The 16,346-nt window shown below is 46.2% G+C and overlaps 1 protein-coding gene across 3 annotated transcripts in view; it reads left to right on the forward strand.

Moving 5' to 3' along the window:
* Positions 1-787: 787 nt before the first annotated feature.
* The window catches only part of ZNF862 (zinc finger protein 862), a 34,256-nt gene continuing 18,697 nt past the window's right edge, over positions 788-16,346 (forward strand). The window contains exons 1-5 of one of the 3 annotated variants that reach the window (XM_046669832.1): positions 788-1,180; positions 7,135-7,246; positions 8,847-8,951; positions 10,475-11,172; positions 12,615-12,792. In XM_046669832.1, the coding sequence (XP_046525788.1) occupies positions 1,157-1,180; positions 7,135-7,246; positions 8,847-8,951; positions 10,475-11,172; positions 12,615-12,792 (1,117 nt within the window). In that variant the 5' untranslated portion in view covers positions 788-1,156. The remainder of the gene's footprint in view (positions 1,181-7,134; positions 7,247-8,846; positions 8,952-10,474; positions 11,173-12,614; positions 12,793-16,346) is intronic. The other 2 variants (XM_046669833.1, XM_046669834.1) reach the window with 2 other exon arrangements.

Genomic DNA, 16,346 nt, shown 5'->3' on the forward strand with positions numbered 1-16,346 from the left:
GAGCCAGCACAGTCAGGTTCTGATAAGGACTCTCTTCCTGGCCTACAGACAGCTGCCTTCTCACTATTTCCTCACATGGCAGAGAGAGTAAGCTCTCCAGCGTCTTTTCTTATACGGGCACTAATCCTATCATGAAAGCCGCACCCTCCTGTCCTCATCTAAACCTAATGACTTCCCAAAGGCCCCACATCTAAATACCATCACAGTGGGGTTAGGGCTTCAACATACGAATTTTTTTTAGTGTGAGGGGGTACTATTCCGTCCATAGCACCTCCTTTACTTGGCTAGTTCCTACCTCTTGTTTTAATTCCGCTCAGGCACCACTTCCTCAGGAAATCCTTGACTAACCACCCCATATCTTCCCATCACTGCACTCTAAAGTGACAGCATGCTTTATTACGGTCTTCTGCTCACCTCTTTCATTGCACTTGTCTCTTTGTTTTGTAATTATCTGTTTCCCCAATAGACTATGAGTTCATTGACGGCAAGGGTTTTGTTACATTCAACTGTGTTACATTCCCAAACCTTGCACAGTGCCTGGCACATAGTAGGCAACCAATGACGCTTTTTGAAGGAATGTAAGAAAAGTATTACCCTCCTTGATTAAATAAAGTCTGGAACCTTCAAGGTTAACACTGGCCCTAAAAATGCGAGGGAACAAACGCAAGAACGGAGGGATCTCATAGCCTAATTAGAGTGCTTTGCCCTATTGCAGGGTCTGGGAGAGCGTCGAAGGGACTTTACCTAAGAACTATCACCCAGGAGGGTGGCGGGAAGGGCAGAGAGAGCTGCTCGGCGTCCAATCAGGACCCAGCATTCCGGGAGCCAATAGCAGCTTTGAGAGCCGCCTACTGAGGCCGGACTACGCTTCCCGTGATGCCCCGCTGCCTCGTGCTAGGCAGCTGTCGTAAAGCGGCTCGCTCGGCACGACGATAGTCCCAGCTGCGCGCTTCTCCCGGCTCCGCCAGCGCTCCCGCCCCCACGACCTGGGAGATCCAGTTGCCCGCCGCGTTACCTCCCCGCCGGGGCGGTCTCCCCTTCAGGGGCTCCCGTCACCAAGGTGGTCGCGGCTGCGGCTTCCTCGGGCCTGGCCGCGGGGGGAGGGGGCGGCCTGGAGGCAGTGGCTGGGTCAGCACGGGGCACCGAAAGCGGGGCCATGGAGCCCAGGGAGTCGGGGAAGGTAGGCCTGGAAGGGCCCTGGGGCCGCCCACCTCCTTCCCGTAGATCCCTCATCTGGGCTCCGGCGAGGCGGGCGGTACGGGCGGAGTCCCCGCAGATGAGCCAGCCTTGCAGGGAAGGACTCGCCCGCTCGCCCGCCGCCTCTTCCTCTGCGCTTGGGCAGCAGCCTCTGGGCGGGGGCGCAGGGAGGAGCGGACGCCTGGCTCCGAGTGCCGCGCAGCCTCCCGGCTCCGCTCCGTCTCCGGCTTGGCCAGCCGCCCTCCGCCAAGTGACAACTCGGTTGATGCAGGGGTGGGTGACCCCGCTCAGTGTAGTGATGCGAAAGTGCTCCCTGTTTTCCCACACCACCGTTGGCGTTTTTTGAAGAGGCCCAACTTGTTTTAAGCGTTTCAGGCTGAATAAGACCCCAGTGGGAACCAAGGGGTAGGGATCAGCATCACCGAGAGGAAGGGTGAGGGCTTGGTCCTACCTACATCCCGCTTCTTAAGACAGGGTTAAGAAGAAAAGCAAAAGGCATCTGACATATTTCTTGCCGACTTCTGTTTCCAGCTTATCTGCTTCATGGAGTATCTGAGCATTGCTTAGAAGCGTGTTTCATAAACTTGCCTCAGGCTTTGAGTAGCAGGCTGTGAGTTGGAAGAAAAGGTGGGAAAAGCTACTTGAAGGTAGAGTTAAGTGGGTTTGACAGGATTGCTGGAGCACCAAGGCAGTGTCAGCAAAGACCAGCGTGCTTGTAAGGCGCTTGACTTGGAGACAGTGACAGCCTGTTAGACCTAAGGTCTTTCTGCATGTTCTTTGCCACCCGTTCTTGAGGACTTTTTCTTCTTGGGCACACAGGAAATTACCTCATCAGAGGTTTTGGAGTGCTGACTGAGTCCCTCCTTTAAAATTTTTGTTGTTGTTCATTTAATAAACATCTGTGAGCTGTCATTCACTTTGAACCAGAGGCTAGAAGTACAAAGATCAATGTGAAATGACCACTTTCTTCACTTAGCTCTCTTGCAGTTTTCACTTCAAAGACTTGGATAAGCCTGGAAAGGTTGTCCCACAGACAAAAGAAAGGATGATGAGATTAATTTGATGCTGTAGTTTTTCCTGGAAAGACTGGGAAGGACTCTGAATTACAAAAGAAGTTACTCCTTGCTTAAGCATCTCTTCTGTACTGCCCCCCGCCCCAAGCTACAGTGATGCATTTTCCAGATGAAACAACCTACTAAGGAAACAGTCCAAGACAATAAAGTTCAACAGAACCTAACTAAAGAAAGACTGAAAGTCAGCTGTGTGCCAGCCGCATGTTAAGCACTGTAGGGGATGCCAAAAAAGTAAAGGAAGTGGTCCTTACCCTCAGGTAATATCCACATTAGTTTAGATTGAAGCTGAGTTTGGATGAGGGGGAGCAAAATGTGAGGAAGAAGGGTTATAAACAATTGGCATTGAAAATTGGAGTTAGTGATTTGAGGTTGATTTCAAGCAATTCTGTTCAGTTATAGGTTTTCTGAGTCTTTAATGGGAGAAGAGAGAAATACAGACATTTTGAGAGGTGGAGGAGAAATTTGATGTCTTTCAGGCCGGAGCACTAATTGAAAGCCCTGGGGGCTGGGAATTTCACTCCTGATTTTACTGTTATTTGCAGGGTGCCTCAAAAAGGTGCTCACCCTTCTCAAGTGCATCATTTTTCTTACCTGGGAAATGAGAACGTTATCCAAAGATGAAATAAAGTGATTGCAAAACAAACTGGCAGTGTAAGATGTATTGCAAATGAATGACAATAACTAAGGCCTGGGTGGAATGGCTCTTCTCTTCTACGGCTCTATTCTGAATCTCAGTTTTGGCTCAAAGCTGGAGACTGGGGGTCCACTTGAGACAGTGGCATGGTCTGTTATTAGAATCTTCCTTTTGGTGCTATTTTGTGATATTTATTAACTAAAAGCAATCTTGGCCCGTTGGACTGCGTGTGGGGTATCTTGCCTGTCATTGGCAGAAGGATGGATAGAGATCAAAGACTTTTCCCCATCACCCTATCTCATCCTGTTTTATTTTCTTTCCAGCTCTTATCACTCTACAGAAGTCTCACATTTATCTCTTTGTTTACATGTTTGTTGACGTTGCTTTCTGCTGTATCCCCAGCTGAACAGTGGAGCAGCCCCTGGCATTTGCTAGGTTCTCAGTATTTTTTGAATGAATAACTCATAAAGTAGCGTCACTGCAGGAGCACTTTTGCTGCAAGGCGTGGGTGCTGGGAAGAGGACTGCAGTCTGGCCCTGGTGTGCCCTCTGGGAGTCTGTTGGTGCTGCCAAAAGAGGGCTGATGCGAAGTTATTTGTGCATGTATTTATTGCCTCAGTGATTCTGGTTCCTGGCCCCCTCTGTCTTTCCCATAGAAGGATAACTTCCTTCTCATTTATCTCTGGACACAATTCTGTTATTGCATTTGTATCATAGTTGTCTGTCCCCTCCAGATAGATTTTAATCTCCTTCACAATAGAGATGGTGTTTTTCATATTTTAGGGTCACGATGCACCAAGCACATAGAAATATAGTAATAAATAAGTTGAATGAAAAAAATTAAGTGCCTAGGAAGTACTTTCTGTATAACCTGGTGGTGGGGAGCTGGGAGGTGATGGTGAAGGGGGTTATAAAATAAGCCATAGGCTTCCTAAGTACCAGGCTCCACGAGGGATGAAAGCCTTCCTTGCTCAGGGGAAGGAGAAAGTCATGGGCCACATGGTTAGGTGGTTAGGCCCTCATGAAAGGGATGGAGTGTGACTAGGAACTTCGTGGGTGGGTAGACTTCGTTGGTGGGAGGAAATGGGCGGAGTTTGGAATCTAGAGATTGGATGTGTAGAGGGAGGAAAAGCGCAAGATACAACAGTCATTAGAATTACACTAATCTGCCTGTAGTAGAGATTCCAGGTGTGGCAATAAGTGGAGCTAAGGTTAGGAAGGTGGGTTAGATTCAGGCTGAGGAGACTTTGTGGTGGGCTGAGAAGTCAGAGCTCTACCCTGTAGAAAGTGGGAATCTTTGCTTTATATGTAGATTAGGAATTCCTCTTATTCAAGTCAAGCAGATTTGTGTTTTCTTTATACTGCAGTCAACTGGAATCAGAATACTCTTGCCATGATACTGGTTAAAAGGGAGGTACCAGGTGTCAGGGGAATTACTCTTGTTGGGAAGACACTTCTTTATTATCCAAACATTCTGTCCTGGCCACTCTCTTCATCCTTGGGGAGCTACAGTGATGGGGCCATTGGCTCTAATTATGCCCACCTGTTCCCTCTAGGGGGAAGCATGAGTGGGTGCGAATAGGGAGCCCTGCTTTCCCTGGTCACAAATTTTTTAACCTGCCCCAGTCGGAACAGCTTGCCCTCTTGTCCTGGTGTACGGTCATCTTGCTGGTTCTGGCTTCAGCACAATCTTGAGGGTTCTCCCTCCCCGCACCCACGTTGGCTCTCCCTAGGCCATGTCTTGTGTACCCTTTCCTGTCTGACTGCCTTCTTTTAGCAGGGCCCATCCTCCTATAAGTCTTTGGAAATATAATCGCATTTTGCTTTGGAAGACACTGAGAGCAAATAGTTATTTAAAACATACACATTTGGCAGTACAATTCCATTTTTGTTTTTAAAACTTCTTTCTTACACATTCATAGACAAAAGACTGGAAGGTTACATACCAAATGTTAGTAGTAATTCTTTTTCAATAAGGGATTGTAGATGATCTTAAAACATATTTTCTGCTTATTGTCTAAATTTTCTGCAGTGAATATGTATTGACTCAAAAGAAAAATACTCAAATTATTTTTTATTTATTTATTTATTTAAAGATTGGCACCTGGGCTAACAACTGTTGCCAACCTTTCTTTTTTTTTTTTCTGCTTTATCTCCCCAAACCCCCCCTGTACACAGTTGTATATCTTAGTTGCAGGTCCTTCTAGTTGTGGGATTTAAATTATCTTTTAAATAGACAATTCAGTAGCAATCGATAAGAATTATCTGTGTTGTTTTTCTCGAGACACTTCACTGTTGAAGTTAAAATAGATATTTCATGTGTTTGAAATTTGAGTATAAAGTTACAAGGCAATTTTAAACAAACAAACTAGAACTTGTTATAAATTGAAATGAGTGTGTCCCCTTTAGAGTTGTCATTTTGGAAGGACTTATACTTAGCTCCAAGGATGCTATTTTCCCAAAATGTTATTTTTCTTTGCAGGTCAGGAATTTCTTTTTTCTTGGTAATTTTTATTTATTTATTTGATTCGGTCATAAAGGTTTGTGGTGTGAAATTAAATAGGACAAACAACAAGGAGTTTTCTGACTATTTTCTTTTCTGATTATTTCTTTTATAACTTTTTTTGTGGCTATTAATGATAGTTGTTGTTTGTTTTTTTTTTTTGGTGAGGAAGATTGTCCCTGTGCTAACATCTGTGCCGATCTTCCTCTATTTTCTATGTGGGGCACCACCACAGCACAGCTTGATGAGTGGTGCTAGGTCTGCACCCAGGATCCGAACCTGCGAACCCCAGGCTGCCAAAGCGGAGTGCAAACTTAACCGCTGCTCCCCCAGGCTGGCCCCAGTTTTTTTTTTTTTTAAATCTTCTCGCTGCTTCCCCTGCATTTCCTTAGTCCACCCCCCATCTGTTTTGGTTTCTTTCAGCCCTGGTAGAGCTCAGATGTCTGGTAGGCCAGTTGTTTGCTAACACTTAACAGAGGAAAGCCAACCTTCTAACTGGAAGCTCTGAGCACGTGGAAAGGAGGGCTTGTCAACTCGGAGACTCGTGTAGGAGACTCTGGGCAGGCATTTGTGGGGGAACAGCTTTCTCCAATTCCTCAATTATTTCAGCCTCTCTGTCTTCACTCCCAGGCTAGAGGTTTGCCGTGCTGTCAGATCCCGAGCATTTTGAAGATTTAGTGGTACAAGTTGGGTTGTTTCTCAGTTTGCCCACTGCGGGATGGGGATTCTGTTTTCTTGGATCTGAGGAAGATTGGCCCTGAGCTAACATCTGTTGTCAATCTTCCTCTTTTTGCTTGAAGAAGATTGTCCCTGAGCTAACGTCTGCACCAGTGTTCCTCTAGTTTGTATGTGGGATGCCACCACAGTGTGGCTTGATGAGCAGTGCATACGTCCATGCCCAGGATTCGAACTGGCGAACCCCAGGCTGCCAAAACGGAGCATGTGAACTTCACTATGCCACCAAGCCAGCCCCTCAGTTGTTACTTTTTTATCTTTTCAACTTTTCAACTTCTAAAATTGTATTACTGTTGTCCCTTCATTGTTCCCCATTCTAGGGGGTGTTTTGTTTTGGAGTTTTGGGGGGAGGAGAATGTCTTTTAAATTCACAAGGAGGAAGAAAAATTCAGTGTACTTGTTCAATCTGCCATCTTAATCCAGAATTCCCCAAAACATTTTCCGAAACCGCTCATGCCTTTTTTGGTGGAACATAGCCACTTTTCAAGCCCCAGGGGATGTAGTTCTCAGCTCTAAAGCTTTGCCTGTCTTGATCATCAACTTCACTTGCAGACATAGTTCTGAATGACTTTCGACTATTTCTAAAAATCAGATACATCTTCCTAAGTGAAGATTTACCATGTTCAAGATTTTGCAAAAGAATGTGCCATAAGTTGTTGCCGAGGCACTGGGTGAGAAGGAATGGGTCCTGTGGGAAGCCAGGTGAAGAGCATGCCAGGAAAGGGTTATGAAATTCTTGAGTCAGCCTTCTGTATGACTGTTGTTTCAGTGTGTGGCCCTTCCTAGAAGAGCGAGTCTCATTCCCACTGTGACTTGTACCCAGGTGGCGAGAAGCATAAGTGTAGGTCTTGTATGTAGATTGACAATGCCCCAACCCCCGCAGATCTGATACTCTCCCAGAGTAGGGCTGCCCTCAGGTGGTCGTGAACACAGGTGTGAAAGACTAATCCCAGGAAGAAGTTGATGCTTAGCTGGTGTCATTTTTCCTTTCAGGCTCCTGTGACATTCGATGACATCACAGTGTACTTGCTTCAAGAGGAATGGATGCTGCTGAGTCAGCAACAGAAGGAAATCTGTGGTTCTGACAAGCTGGTGGCGCCACTGGGTATGGGTTCCTGTGCACTTCCTCCAGCCCTGAATCTGGATCAGCATTCCCAACCGTACCCAGACCATGACATACATGAGACTTTTCTGGAATCCCACCATGTTTTCCAGGCATCTTTGCACTGTTCATCTGTTCATCTTGTATCTAACTTCACTGCACATGGGTTCACACACCACCCTTTCTCTTCTACCTTAAAGTGGCCAAGAGCAGTGGGGAAATTGGGCATGTCTAGGCTAGACCTCAATGCCTCAGGATACCCCAAGGTGCCAGGTGGAAAGCCCCGCCTGTGGTCTGTGGAGCTGCAAGGTGGATTCTGTTTCAGTGCCCATAGGACACTGGAGGTAGTGAGCGGAGGGAGGAGGAGCATCAGATCGGGAGTGCGGAAATCTGGTCTCAGCCCCTCCCCACCATGTGATGCTCCTTTGCCTTAGCCACACCCTTTAGCCTTTTTAAGCTTTGGTGTCCTTCATAGGGTTGTTGTAGAGGTTTAATGAGATAAAACAGCTTAAAACTCAGTGTCCGTGTAGGTATTTTTCATCTTTTCTATTTTCATTTGTTTTTTTGTGAGGAAGATTCTCCCAGGGTTAACATCGGCTGCCAATCTTCCCTTTTTTGTATGTGAGCTGCTGTGACAGCATGCCCACTGACAGAGAAGTGGTGTAGGTCTGTGCCTGGGAACCAAACCTGGGCTGCTGCAGCAGAGCCGGCCAAACTTAACCACTAGGCCGCCGGGGTGGGCCCTTTTCTATTTCTGAATGTCCTTTCTCTGCTTCTCTGGGTAGACCTCTGTACCATGGACAGAGGTGATTGTGTTTCAACATATGTGTACTGTTTTCTGATTTCAATTTGGTGACCATCTGCCCTGCCTTTCATTTCTCCTTTCGTCTTGGCCCTCGTCTAAGGGTTATGGGAGCCACGGTCTCAGCTCCCTGTGGTTGGAGGGATTGTGGCTGGGTTGGGTCTTCTTTCCCTGCCTGCTAAAAACGGTTTGAAACAAACTGCTGGTTCTTTTAAACCAGAAGTAGCAGCTTGTGGGCCAGATTTGGCCCACACCTTTTTGTTGTTTTGCTGTCATCATTTTGTTTGGCTTCCTTGAAATATTTAAATAAGTTGTCAATATTTAACCGCTGGGAGTTTTCACATGCAAATATGATTTCTGGCTTCTCTTGAAAAGTGAGACAGCCTGGCGGGGCTGAGCCCGTGTTCCACATGGCAGCCGCTCCTGGCGTGGCACAGCGGCTGTCCCCACGCACAGGTGTGAGTCCTCCAGGTGCCCCAGCCTCCGCCCCCGGCTGGTTTCTTCAGTTGTATTACTGGTCTGGCCCCTCTCAGCATTTGAGTTTGTGAGTCTGTTCTGAACCAATAGTCTTCATACCTACAAGCCTCACTTGTGCCCCTCATTGCTGTCACTTCGTCCCCCATTCTTTTAGGGGCCTCACAGGTGTCTGAGTTTCTAAATCACGTATTAAACCATTGAGATTCCTACTTGCCTTCCTGACCATTTATCTTACAATGCTGAGAGCATGTCACAGACAGACCCTCCTTAATGTAGTGACCTGGATCCAGGACCTCATAGTGCCTTTCTCTGTTCCTGACTCAGGACCAACTGTTGCCAACCCAGAGCTGTTTTGTAAGTTTGAGCGAGGGCCAGAGCCATGGCTAGGCAATGTCCAGGGCCAGAGGGATCTCCTGAGCTACCAGCCAGGTGAGTGTGGGCCCACCCAGGAGGAGGGGCCTTAGCTGGAGAGGGGGCAGGAGGCTGGGCACGAGGACTCCTGTCTCATCCTCTGCTTCTCCCTGTTCTCTACCAGCTGACACACAAACGCTCTTCTCCCGCTGTCACCTGATCTAAAATATACACACCTCCCCCGTCATCATTCTCCAACCTCTCATCTTCCTCTATTTCATTTCTACCCGAGAGTATATGATTGTTTATAATTATGTATTCTGAGTTCCAGGAAGGCATGGCTTTGTCTTAGTCATTGCTGTGTTCCCAGTGCCAAGAACAATGCCTGGCACGTGGTAGTTGCACGGTAGATAATCATTGAGTGAATGGATGAAAGAATGAGGGAGTGTCTGCTGTGTTCTGGGGATTTATCTTTGCTTTCCTCCTTTGATAAGCCTGGCCTGTTTGGGGACGGGCTTGGCTAGAGCCAGGCCAAATGGCATCTTGTCGTTGTGTAAGATGACTGAGTTAACCCAGCCCCTACTGTGGAAGAAGCGGTGGGTGGGAACAAGCTCCTATGTGAATCGCATCATGGAAGTTTGCCCTCCCTGGTGGTCTATCTCAGATGGACCACAAGGAGCCCTGGACTTCATAGCTACTAATTCATTTTGTTTTGTTTTCCCATGCTGGGCTCTTAATTTTGAGCCTACTGGCTCTTTATTAGCGGCTTTGTGCTCCTGGGGTTGGCTTCAGTTTTGTTGACTGATCTGTTGGCAGGGAGCAGATACTATTGAGTCCTTGGCCGTTGGGCATCTGACCTTATGTCGATGCATAAGAAATGGCTCTAGAGGAGTTAGAGTCGTCTGAGCTGCATTTCAACTACGGAGTGAATAAAGAAACTTCTAGTTTAGCTTGAAGAAGAAAAATCTTAGTTTGTGAGAGTTTCACCTCTTTGAAGGGCTGTGGTGTGAGAGAGGACTTAGGCTTGTGTTTCTCTTGAGGGCTGCAGTGGCACCCCTGGGTGGAAGTTGTGCAAAGATGGATTGCAGCTTAAGGAGAGCTCTCTGGGGACTTGGGAGGTAGGTCGCTGTCTTGCCCCAAATGTACATGAAGGAAGTGCAGAGGCCCCAAAGAAGGGGATTCCTGCTGAGTATGGAGTCGCAGTATTTGGCTTTAATTATCTTTTTTAACCCTATATTCTATTAGTTCAGTGTTCTTATCCATAAATAAGTTCTTATCCATAAATAAATCTGAAAGATTGTGCCGCTATCTTAGGTTGCAGAGGTCAAATTGCAAAGATCTTTTGGCCTACTGTACCTGTCCTTTAAATTTGAAAAAAAGGAAAAAGATTTGTTTAAAGCTCATTTGATTTTCTTCTGGGTTAGGTGGGGTGGACCTGGGGAGTTGGGGGTACTGAAAGAAGCGAATTCGAGTAGAGGCTGTGTCGTGTGTGTGTGTGTGGTTGCCAGTTTTCATATTTGATATATCTGAGAGCCTCCAGGAGTTGCGGTGGCTCTAACTGTAGGATTTCAGACAAGTCCGTTTGTCTCTTTTCTCTAAAGGAAAAAACGAGATGGGCTACATGGAAGAAATGGATGTGCCAGGTCCAGCCAGAGAAGCTGGGCTATACCTGCCACCTCAGAAGAGAGCGTGTCTTTCCCACTTCACTGCAGAGAATGGCAACATCGAGGTCGGCTGTGCCAGAAAGAGCAAGAAACCCTTGAAACCCCGGTCTATCCAGAAGTCGTGGTTCGTGCAGTTCCCGTGGTTGGTGGTGAATGAGGAGCAGACAGCTCTCTTCTGCTCTGCTTGCCGAGAATACCCATCTGTGAGGGACAAACGGTCAAGATTAATAGAAGGTTATACAGGGCCGTTCAAAGTGGAGACTCTCAAATACCACGCCAAGAGCAAAGCTCATATGTTCTGCGTCAATGCCTTGGCTGCACGGGACCCCATCTGGGCAGCCCGTTTCCAGAGCATCCGAAATGCATCCGGAGATGTCTTGGCCAGCCCGGAGCACCTCTTCACTGCGGATTATCCCATGTTGTACCCGCCAGGGCCTCTGGGAGCCTACGATAATGTGGCCCAGCTCCTGCCCAACTCAAGAGCTGAACTGGAGGACCCTGGGGGGAATGGAGCAATTCCTGCCTTGTATCTAGACTGCATTTCCGATTTGAGGCAAAAAGACGTCACTGATGCCATCCACAGCTCTTCAAACTGTCACATTTTGTTTAATGACTCTGCTGAACCCTGCGGCCAGGTAAAATGTTTGTAATGATGTCTGTGTCTCACGGGGAGGGATTCCGTACTGAGAACAACATGTGTTGCACGACGATGATGAGAAAGTCAGAACAGCAGTACTTACTGCTAGCATTGTAGTGGTCTCAGGCTAACGTGCTTACAATGTAAGAGACACTGTTTTAAATGCTTTACCTGTATTACCTCATTTAGTTAAGGCAACAGCCCTATTATCATCTCCTTTTTGCAGATAATAAAACATAATTAGTGGAACAAAACATTCTAACTTCTGGTATAAAGGAAACACCTAAATTCAGAACAATAAGCTTTATCCAGAATGCCAAACAACCATAGGACTCAATAAATAATCAATTTTTAAAAAAATTTCATCTTTAACTATGGAATCATATAGCGCTTTTAAACGCTGCAGAGTTTCTTCACACATGTTCTCTTACGTAATGTTTCTAACGCTGCTCTGAGGCTGGTCGAGCAAGCTGATAGACTCATCTTGTTGAGAGAAAACTGAGGCTGCGGGGGAAGGGACCTGTCCAGCGTGCAAGAACTCTTGTAGCATCGACCTCCCCGCAGAGCCTGTGGCTGCCCACCGGTGCTCCCCTCCACTCCCTGCAGCACCTGTGGATCCTAAAAGACTCTGGTTCCCACCTTAGGCTGATTTTGTAATTTTTAATTCTTTGGAAAGTTGGCCTGTAAGGAAACTGTGTTGACTGGAATCTTTGAGTGACTGGAAGCTTCTCCACTTCTCACCTATTCCATATAAGTAGGATTTTACTAAAAATCATTTTCAGTACCCACTCCAGTATTCCAGTGAGAATAGTCAGATGGTCGTCATACCTAATGTCGTAAGGGCCCAGCTAAAGATCTTAAGTTCAGATTTTTCCTGAATCCAGAAAAGCAACAAAGCTCATTGCTCTTCATGTTCCTGTTCCTTCCTTTTTTAGTGTTAGAAGCTAATAAACAGGTCTAACCTTTTATAATCTGAATTCCTTCAGCAGTAAGTTGTGTGTTAACCTAGTAACTGAACATAAGCATCTTCGGTTCTTTTTACTTCTTCGTCTTCCTTCACATCCCACTCGGAAATCTTAGCAAGTGCTCCTACAGGCAGGTGGTCACCTGTGTAGTCACGATGAGTAGAAGGCACCCGCTTAGGACTGTGAAGGACAGGTGCAGTCATAAGGCTGTACCAAGACTCCTGTTCTTCAGTGCATTTTTATGTCCTCCCAGGAGACCCTACGGTCAGACTGAGGCTCGTTTGGTTTTTACCGCCTAACTCTGGGCCTCGCAGATTTGCTTCTTGGACTTTGAATGGATAAACTAATTCCTTAGAGTACATCTGGGACTTTGGCGAGCTTCCCAGGAGAAACGGGCCTTGAGAAGGACCTGAAAGTGTCAGGCCAGGTGTCTGACGTGAGAGGCGTACTGAGTGACTGCTGCTCTTTGTTGCAGGATCCTTCTGAAGAGGGGCTGTTTGAGGAGGTTCCCGTGGTGTTTGAGGAGCTCCCAGTGGTGTTTGAGGATGTGGCGGTGTATTTCACCCGGGAGGAGTGGGGCATGCTAGACCAGCGGCAGAAGGAGCTGTACAGAGACGTGATGCGGATGAATTATGAGCTGTTGGCGTCCCTGGGTAAACATTCACCTAGACCTTTGTTCGCCACCATCGTTTGACGTGGGAAACCCACAGGGCAGCTGTGTCTTGTGGTCGTCTTCTCATTTCTGCCGTGGCCCTATACATAGGCAGAGGACGATGACATCTTTTGCCTTCAGAACTCTCCCTGCTTCGGGATGCTGTCCTCCATGCCCTCTTCATCCACCCACCCACCCACCCCTCTTCCACCAGACATTTACTAAGTACGGCCATGTGCCGGATGAACACAAGTGAGGCAAGGTCTCTGCTCTCACGGGGCTGGCAGGTTTGTGGGAGAGACAGGCACTTTAATAAGAAACTGCAAAATAACACGTGCTCCAAAAAAGGTTCAGGAAAAGTGCCCTGGGGCTGCTGAGGAAGAGAGGTTTGATTTTTCTGGGTGTTGGAGGGAGGGATCAGGAAAGTCTTTATGGAGCGTGAAATGTTTTAACTGAGTTGAGCACCAAGTGACCACGGAGGAAGAAGGCCATCTAAGCATCCCAGAGGGAGGGGACGGTGTGAGCAAAGGCGTGGAGGTGAGAGAGGGCCTCCAAGTGGGTCCCACTCTCTACTTGGTCTGTGCTAAGCCTGCTTCATCCTGCCCAGGGGCCAGCAGGGGTTGGCGGTCTTGGCCTAGGTGTCGCTGGGATTGGGCACTGGAGGTGATGAAGGTCTTTCTTACCCGCCCACACGGGTGTTATCTCCTGGACCTGCTTCTCGTTCTTCTCTTTGCCTCCTTTTTCTGTTGGATAGTCAAGGTTCTCGTGCTGCATCAAAATGGAAAGGCAACTTTTCGTGTTATAAAGCGTCTATTTATTTATTTTTTTACTAGCATATATTCTAACAGAAACCTTGCAGAGCAGGCGGCCATACATAACTGAGGGATTCCAGCAGCGAGCTGTGTCGTGACTGCAGAATAAGAAGTAGGAATGTTTGTGACTTAATTGATGCCACGTTGCCTGGTTTACACTGCACTTTGTGTGCAGCTAAGATACAGATTATTTTCTAAACATTCTTGACCTGTAGACTTGTTTTTATCCTTCTTCATATTTTTAAATGGCTCCCCAAACATTCAGAAATGATGGAAACAGTTGTTTATTTCTTGGTGCTGGAGGTTCCGTACTCATGTCCTAGGCCCAGGGCACCTGTGCAAAGTGAACCTTCCAAGAGCATCACTGCCGCATACGGTGTGTAAAAGCTGTGAGAACGAGGGGGAAATTCATTTTTAAAGAATATGTACTCAATTCCTGGGAGTTAGCTTTTCACTTAAAGGAATGAGCAGTGGCGAAGCACCTTGCCCCTGGGACCCTGTGGGCAGTCGTGGTGAAGCGGTGGGGGACCAGCGCTGACAGTGGCGCATCGCCCGCAGCCCGGGACCAGCTGGATCGCTCAGCCTGTACTTCAGTCCCTCAGGGTTTTGTTTTGACAGAGCATGGTCTAAGCATTTTATCATTTGTTTTTGAACATTCATAAGTTGGGAAGTGGGGAAATCTCAGCTCCCTGGGGGAAACTAAGGGACAGTTCAGTCCTGGTTAAGTTTTGTTTGGATGAACAGAAAGTGATCAGCGGACGGGTGGTCAGTCTTGCTTGAGGGTTGGGGGCAGGGGTCGGGGAAGGCTTTACAGAGGCTGGGACTGTCCTCCTCGGTTGTCTGTAAAATGAAAACGGGCCCAGGAGTCTAGAAACTCAGTTACACGCTTGTGATTCCTTTTCATTACTTTAGTTAGGTCTCCAGCTACTATCCTTTAACAGTCCTCCAGTTTAAACAACTTTTCATGTTTGAGATACAAAAGCATCTTAAGGTGCCTTGAGAATATAACCAGGCCAAACATAAATGATTCTTATGTTTAAAAACGACCTTTCAAAGTGCATCCAGATGGTGGTTGGGAGATGAAACGGTGTTGGAGAATAGTGGAGACTATTATTTTTGCTTTGGCTAGTGTGGTTTTTTTTTTTTTATCTCCCACACTTTATCCTCCTGTGACAAGTACTTTAAGAGTTGGAAGGAAATATTATTTGGCATCATCTTTTAATTATGTTTTATAAATAGAACACAAATAGCACTTCTTCTTGGAGTGAACTCAATTTTTGAAAAGGAAAATGCCAGTCATAATTTTTGCAGCCAAGAAAAGTTCTATTAACCTTTTAAAAAAGTCTCCCATCCATTTTTAACACTTCTCATATTTTATCTTGAAATACTGTGATCTTCTTATACTGGGTGTTACAAGGAGCTTCTGTTTTTCTTTTATTCTTAAGCCTGGACATAATAATAACAGTGGTTCTTGCTGTTGACTGTGCATCCACCCGGTACTGGTCCTATGTTGAGCGTCTTACATGTATTCTCTCCAATCCTTAAACCAAACCTGTAAGGCAGCTAGTAGTAGTATTTTCGGATGAGAAAGCAGCCCTGAGAATCCAAGCTAATTAGCTGGAAAAAGGCTAAACTGAGATCCTTACTGTTCTGTCCATTGCATACGCATTAGACTCTGATAAAATCCTGCTTTGTATATGTTTATTACCAGTTGGACTCCATTTCTTTTTGTTTGAATATTTGTGCTAATCATGTTGTTGATTTTAAAATAATAATAGCACCAAAGTATAATATAAGATTATTTAAAAATTCAAACAGTATAGGAATAAAAAAAAAATTGTCTCCACTTCCATCTCCAGTCCCTCTTGCAAGAAAGTTAAGTAGTTCTGTCTGGCTCTTTGAGACCTTCTCGGTAGGTCACTGTAAGTTCTCTCTCCTCCCTGAGAACTGAGGGGGAGAAAAGGGACTTACTGCCCGGGGACAATCAGGTTGTGTCACTTGAGCTCAGGTTGAGTGCATCTTGTCCAGTGGCCCTCATGCCACATTGCAGCACATTTGTGCTCTTGATTTCCTTTTGCTCTTATCATTTGAGGAAATCTGGCTGATTCTTCCATTGCTCATCTCAGTGTTTACAACTGCTAGATTTGCTCTTTTAGATTTTATAATTAATGCACCTGTTTTTAAAAAGACAGTCTCAATTTGTGCAGTCAAATTTAATAGATATTTCTATCAGTTGTTTGGTAGTTAAGTTACATAAACCTAAGCTTTTCAACAGATGGTGTGTTCCCCAGTTGGGTCCAATCACAGCCTCCTTGGCCTCACCTGCTGTCTTATCAAGGGGGCTGAACTTGTAGACGACAATCATTTTGACTATGGATTGTGGACTTGCTCATTTAGAACTACTTAATTTCTCACTCTGCAGAGTTTCGGACTGTTCTTTTATTTCTGTACTTTAAATTCTGGCTTCAGACTTTGGCCATATTTGATGACATCTCTTGCTTCTACCCAAAAATAAAACTCTGTTACATTCCACTGTTAAGAGACTAGTGTTTGTCATTAATAGAAGCAAACATGCCAATATAAGGACTATGTGGTAACCCTTGTTTTTATGAGTGACTATGTCGTCATATGCTAAGTGGCAAGTCACTTACTTCTGGTGGACAGTGTGTCTTCTACAGGTGAGGTCATCAATCACACACACCTGGAGGAAGAAGTCGTGCACTGAATGGAAACCAACACTGAG

Source organism: Equus quagga, chromosome 8 (assembly GCF_021613505.1).
Source record: "Equus quagga isolate Etosha38 chromosome 8, UCLA_HA_Equagga_1.0, whole genome shotgun sequence".
NCBI lineage: Eukaryota > Metazoa > Chordata > Mammalia > Perissodactyla > Equidae > Equus > Equus quagga.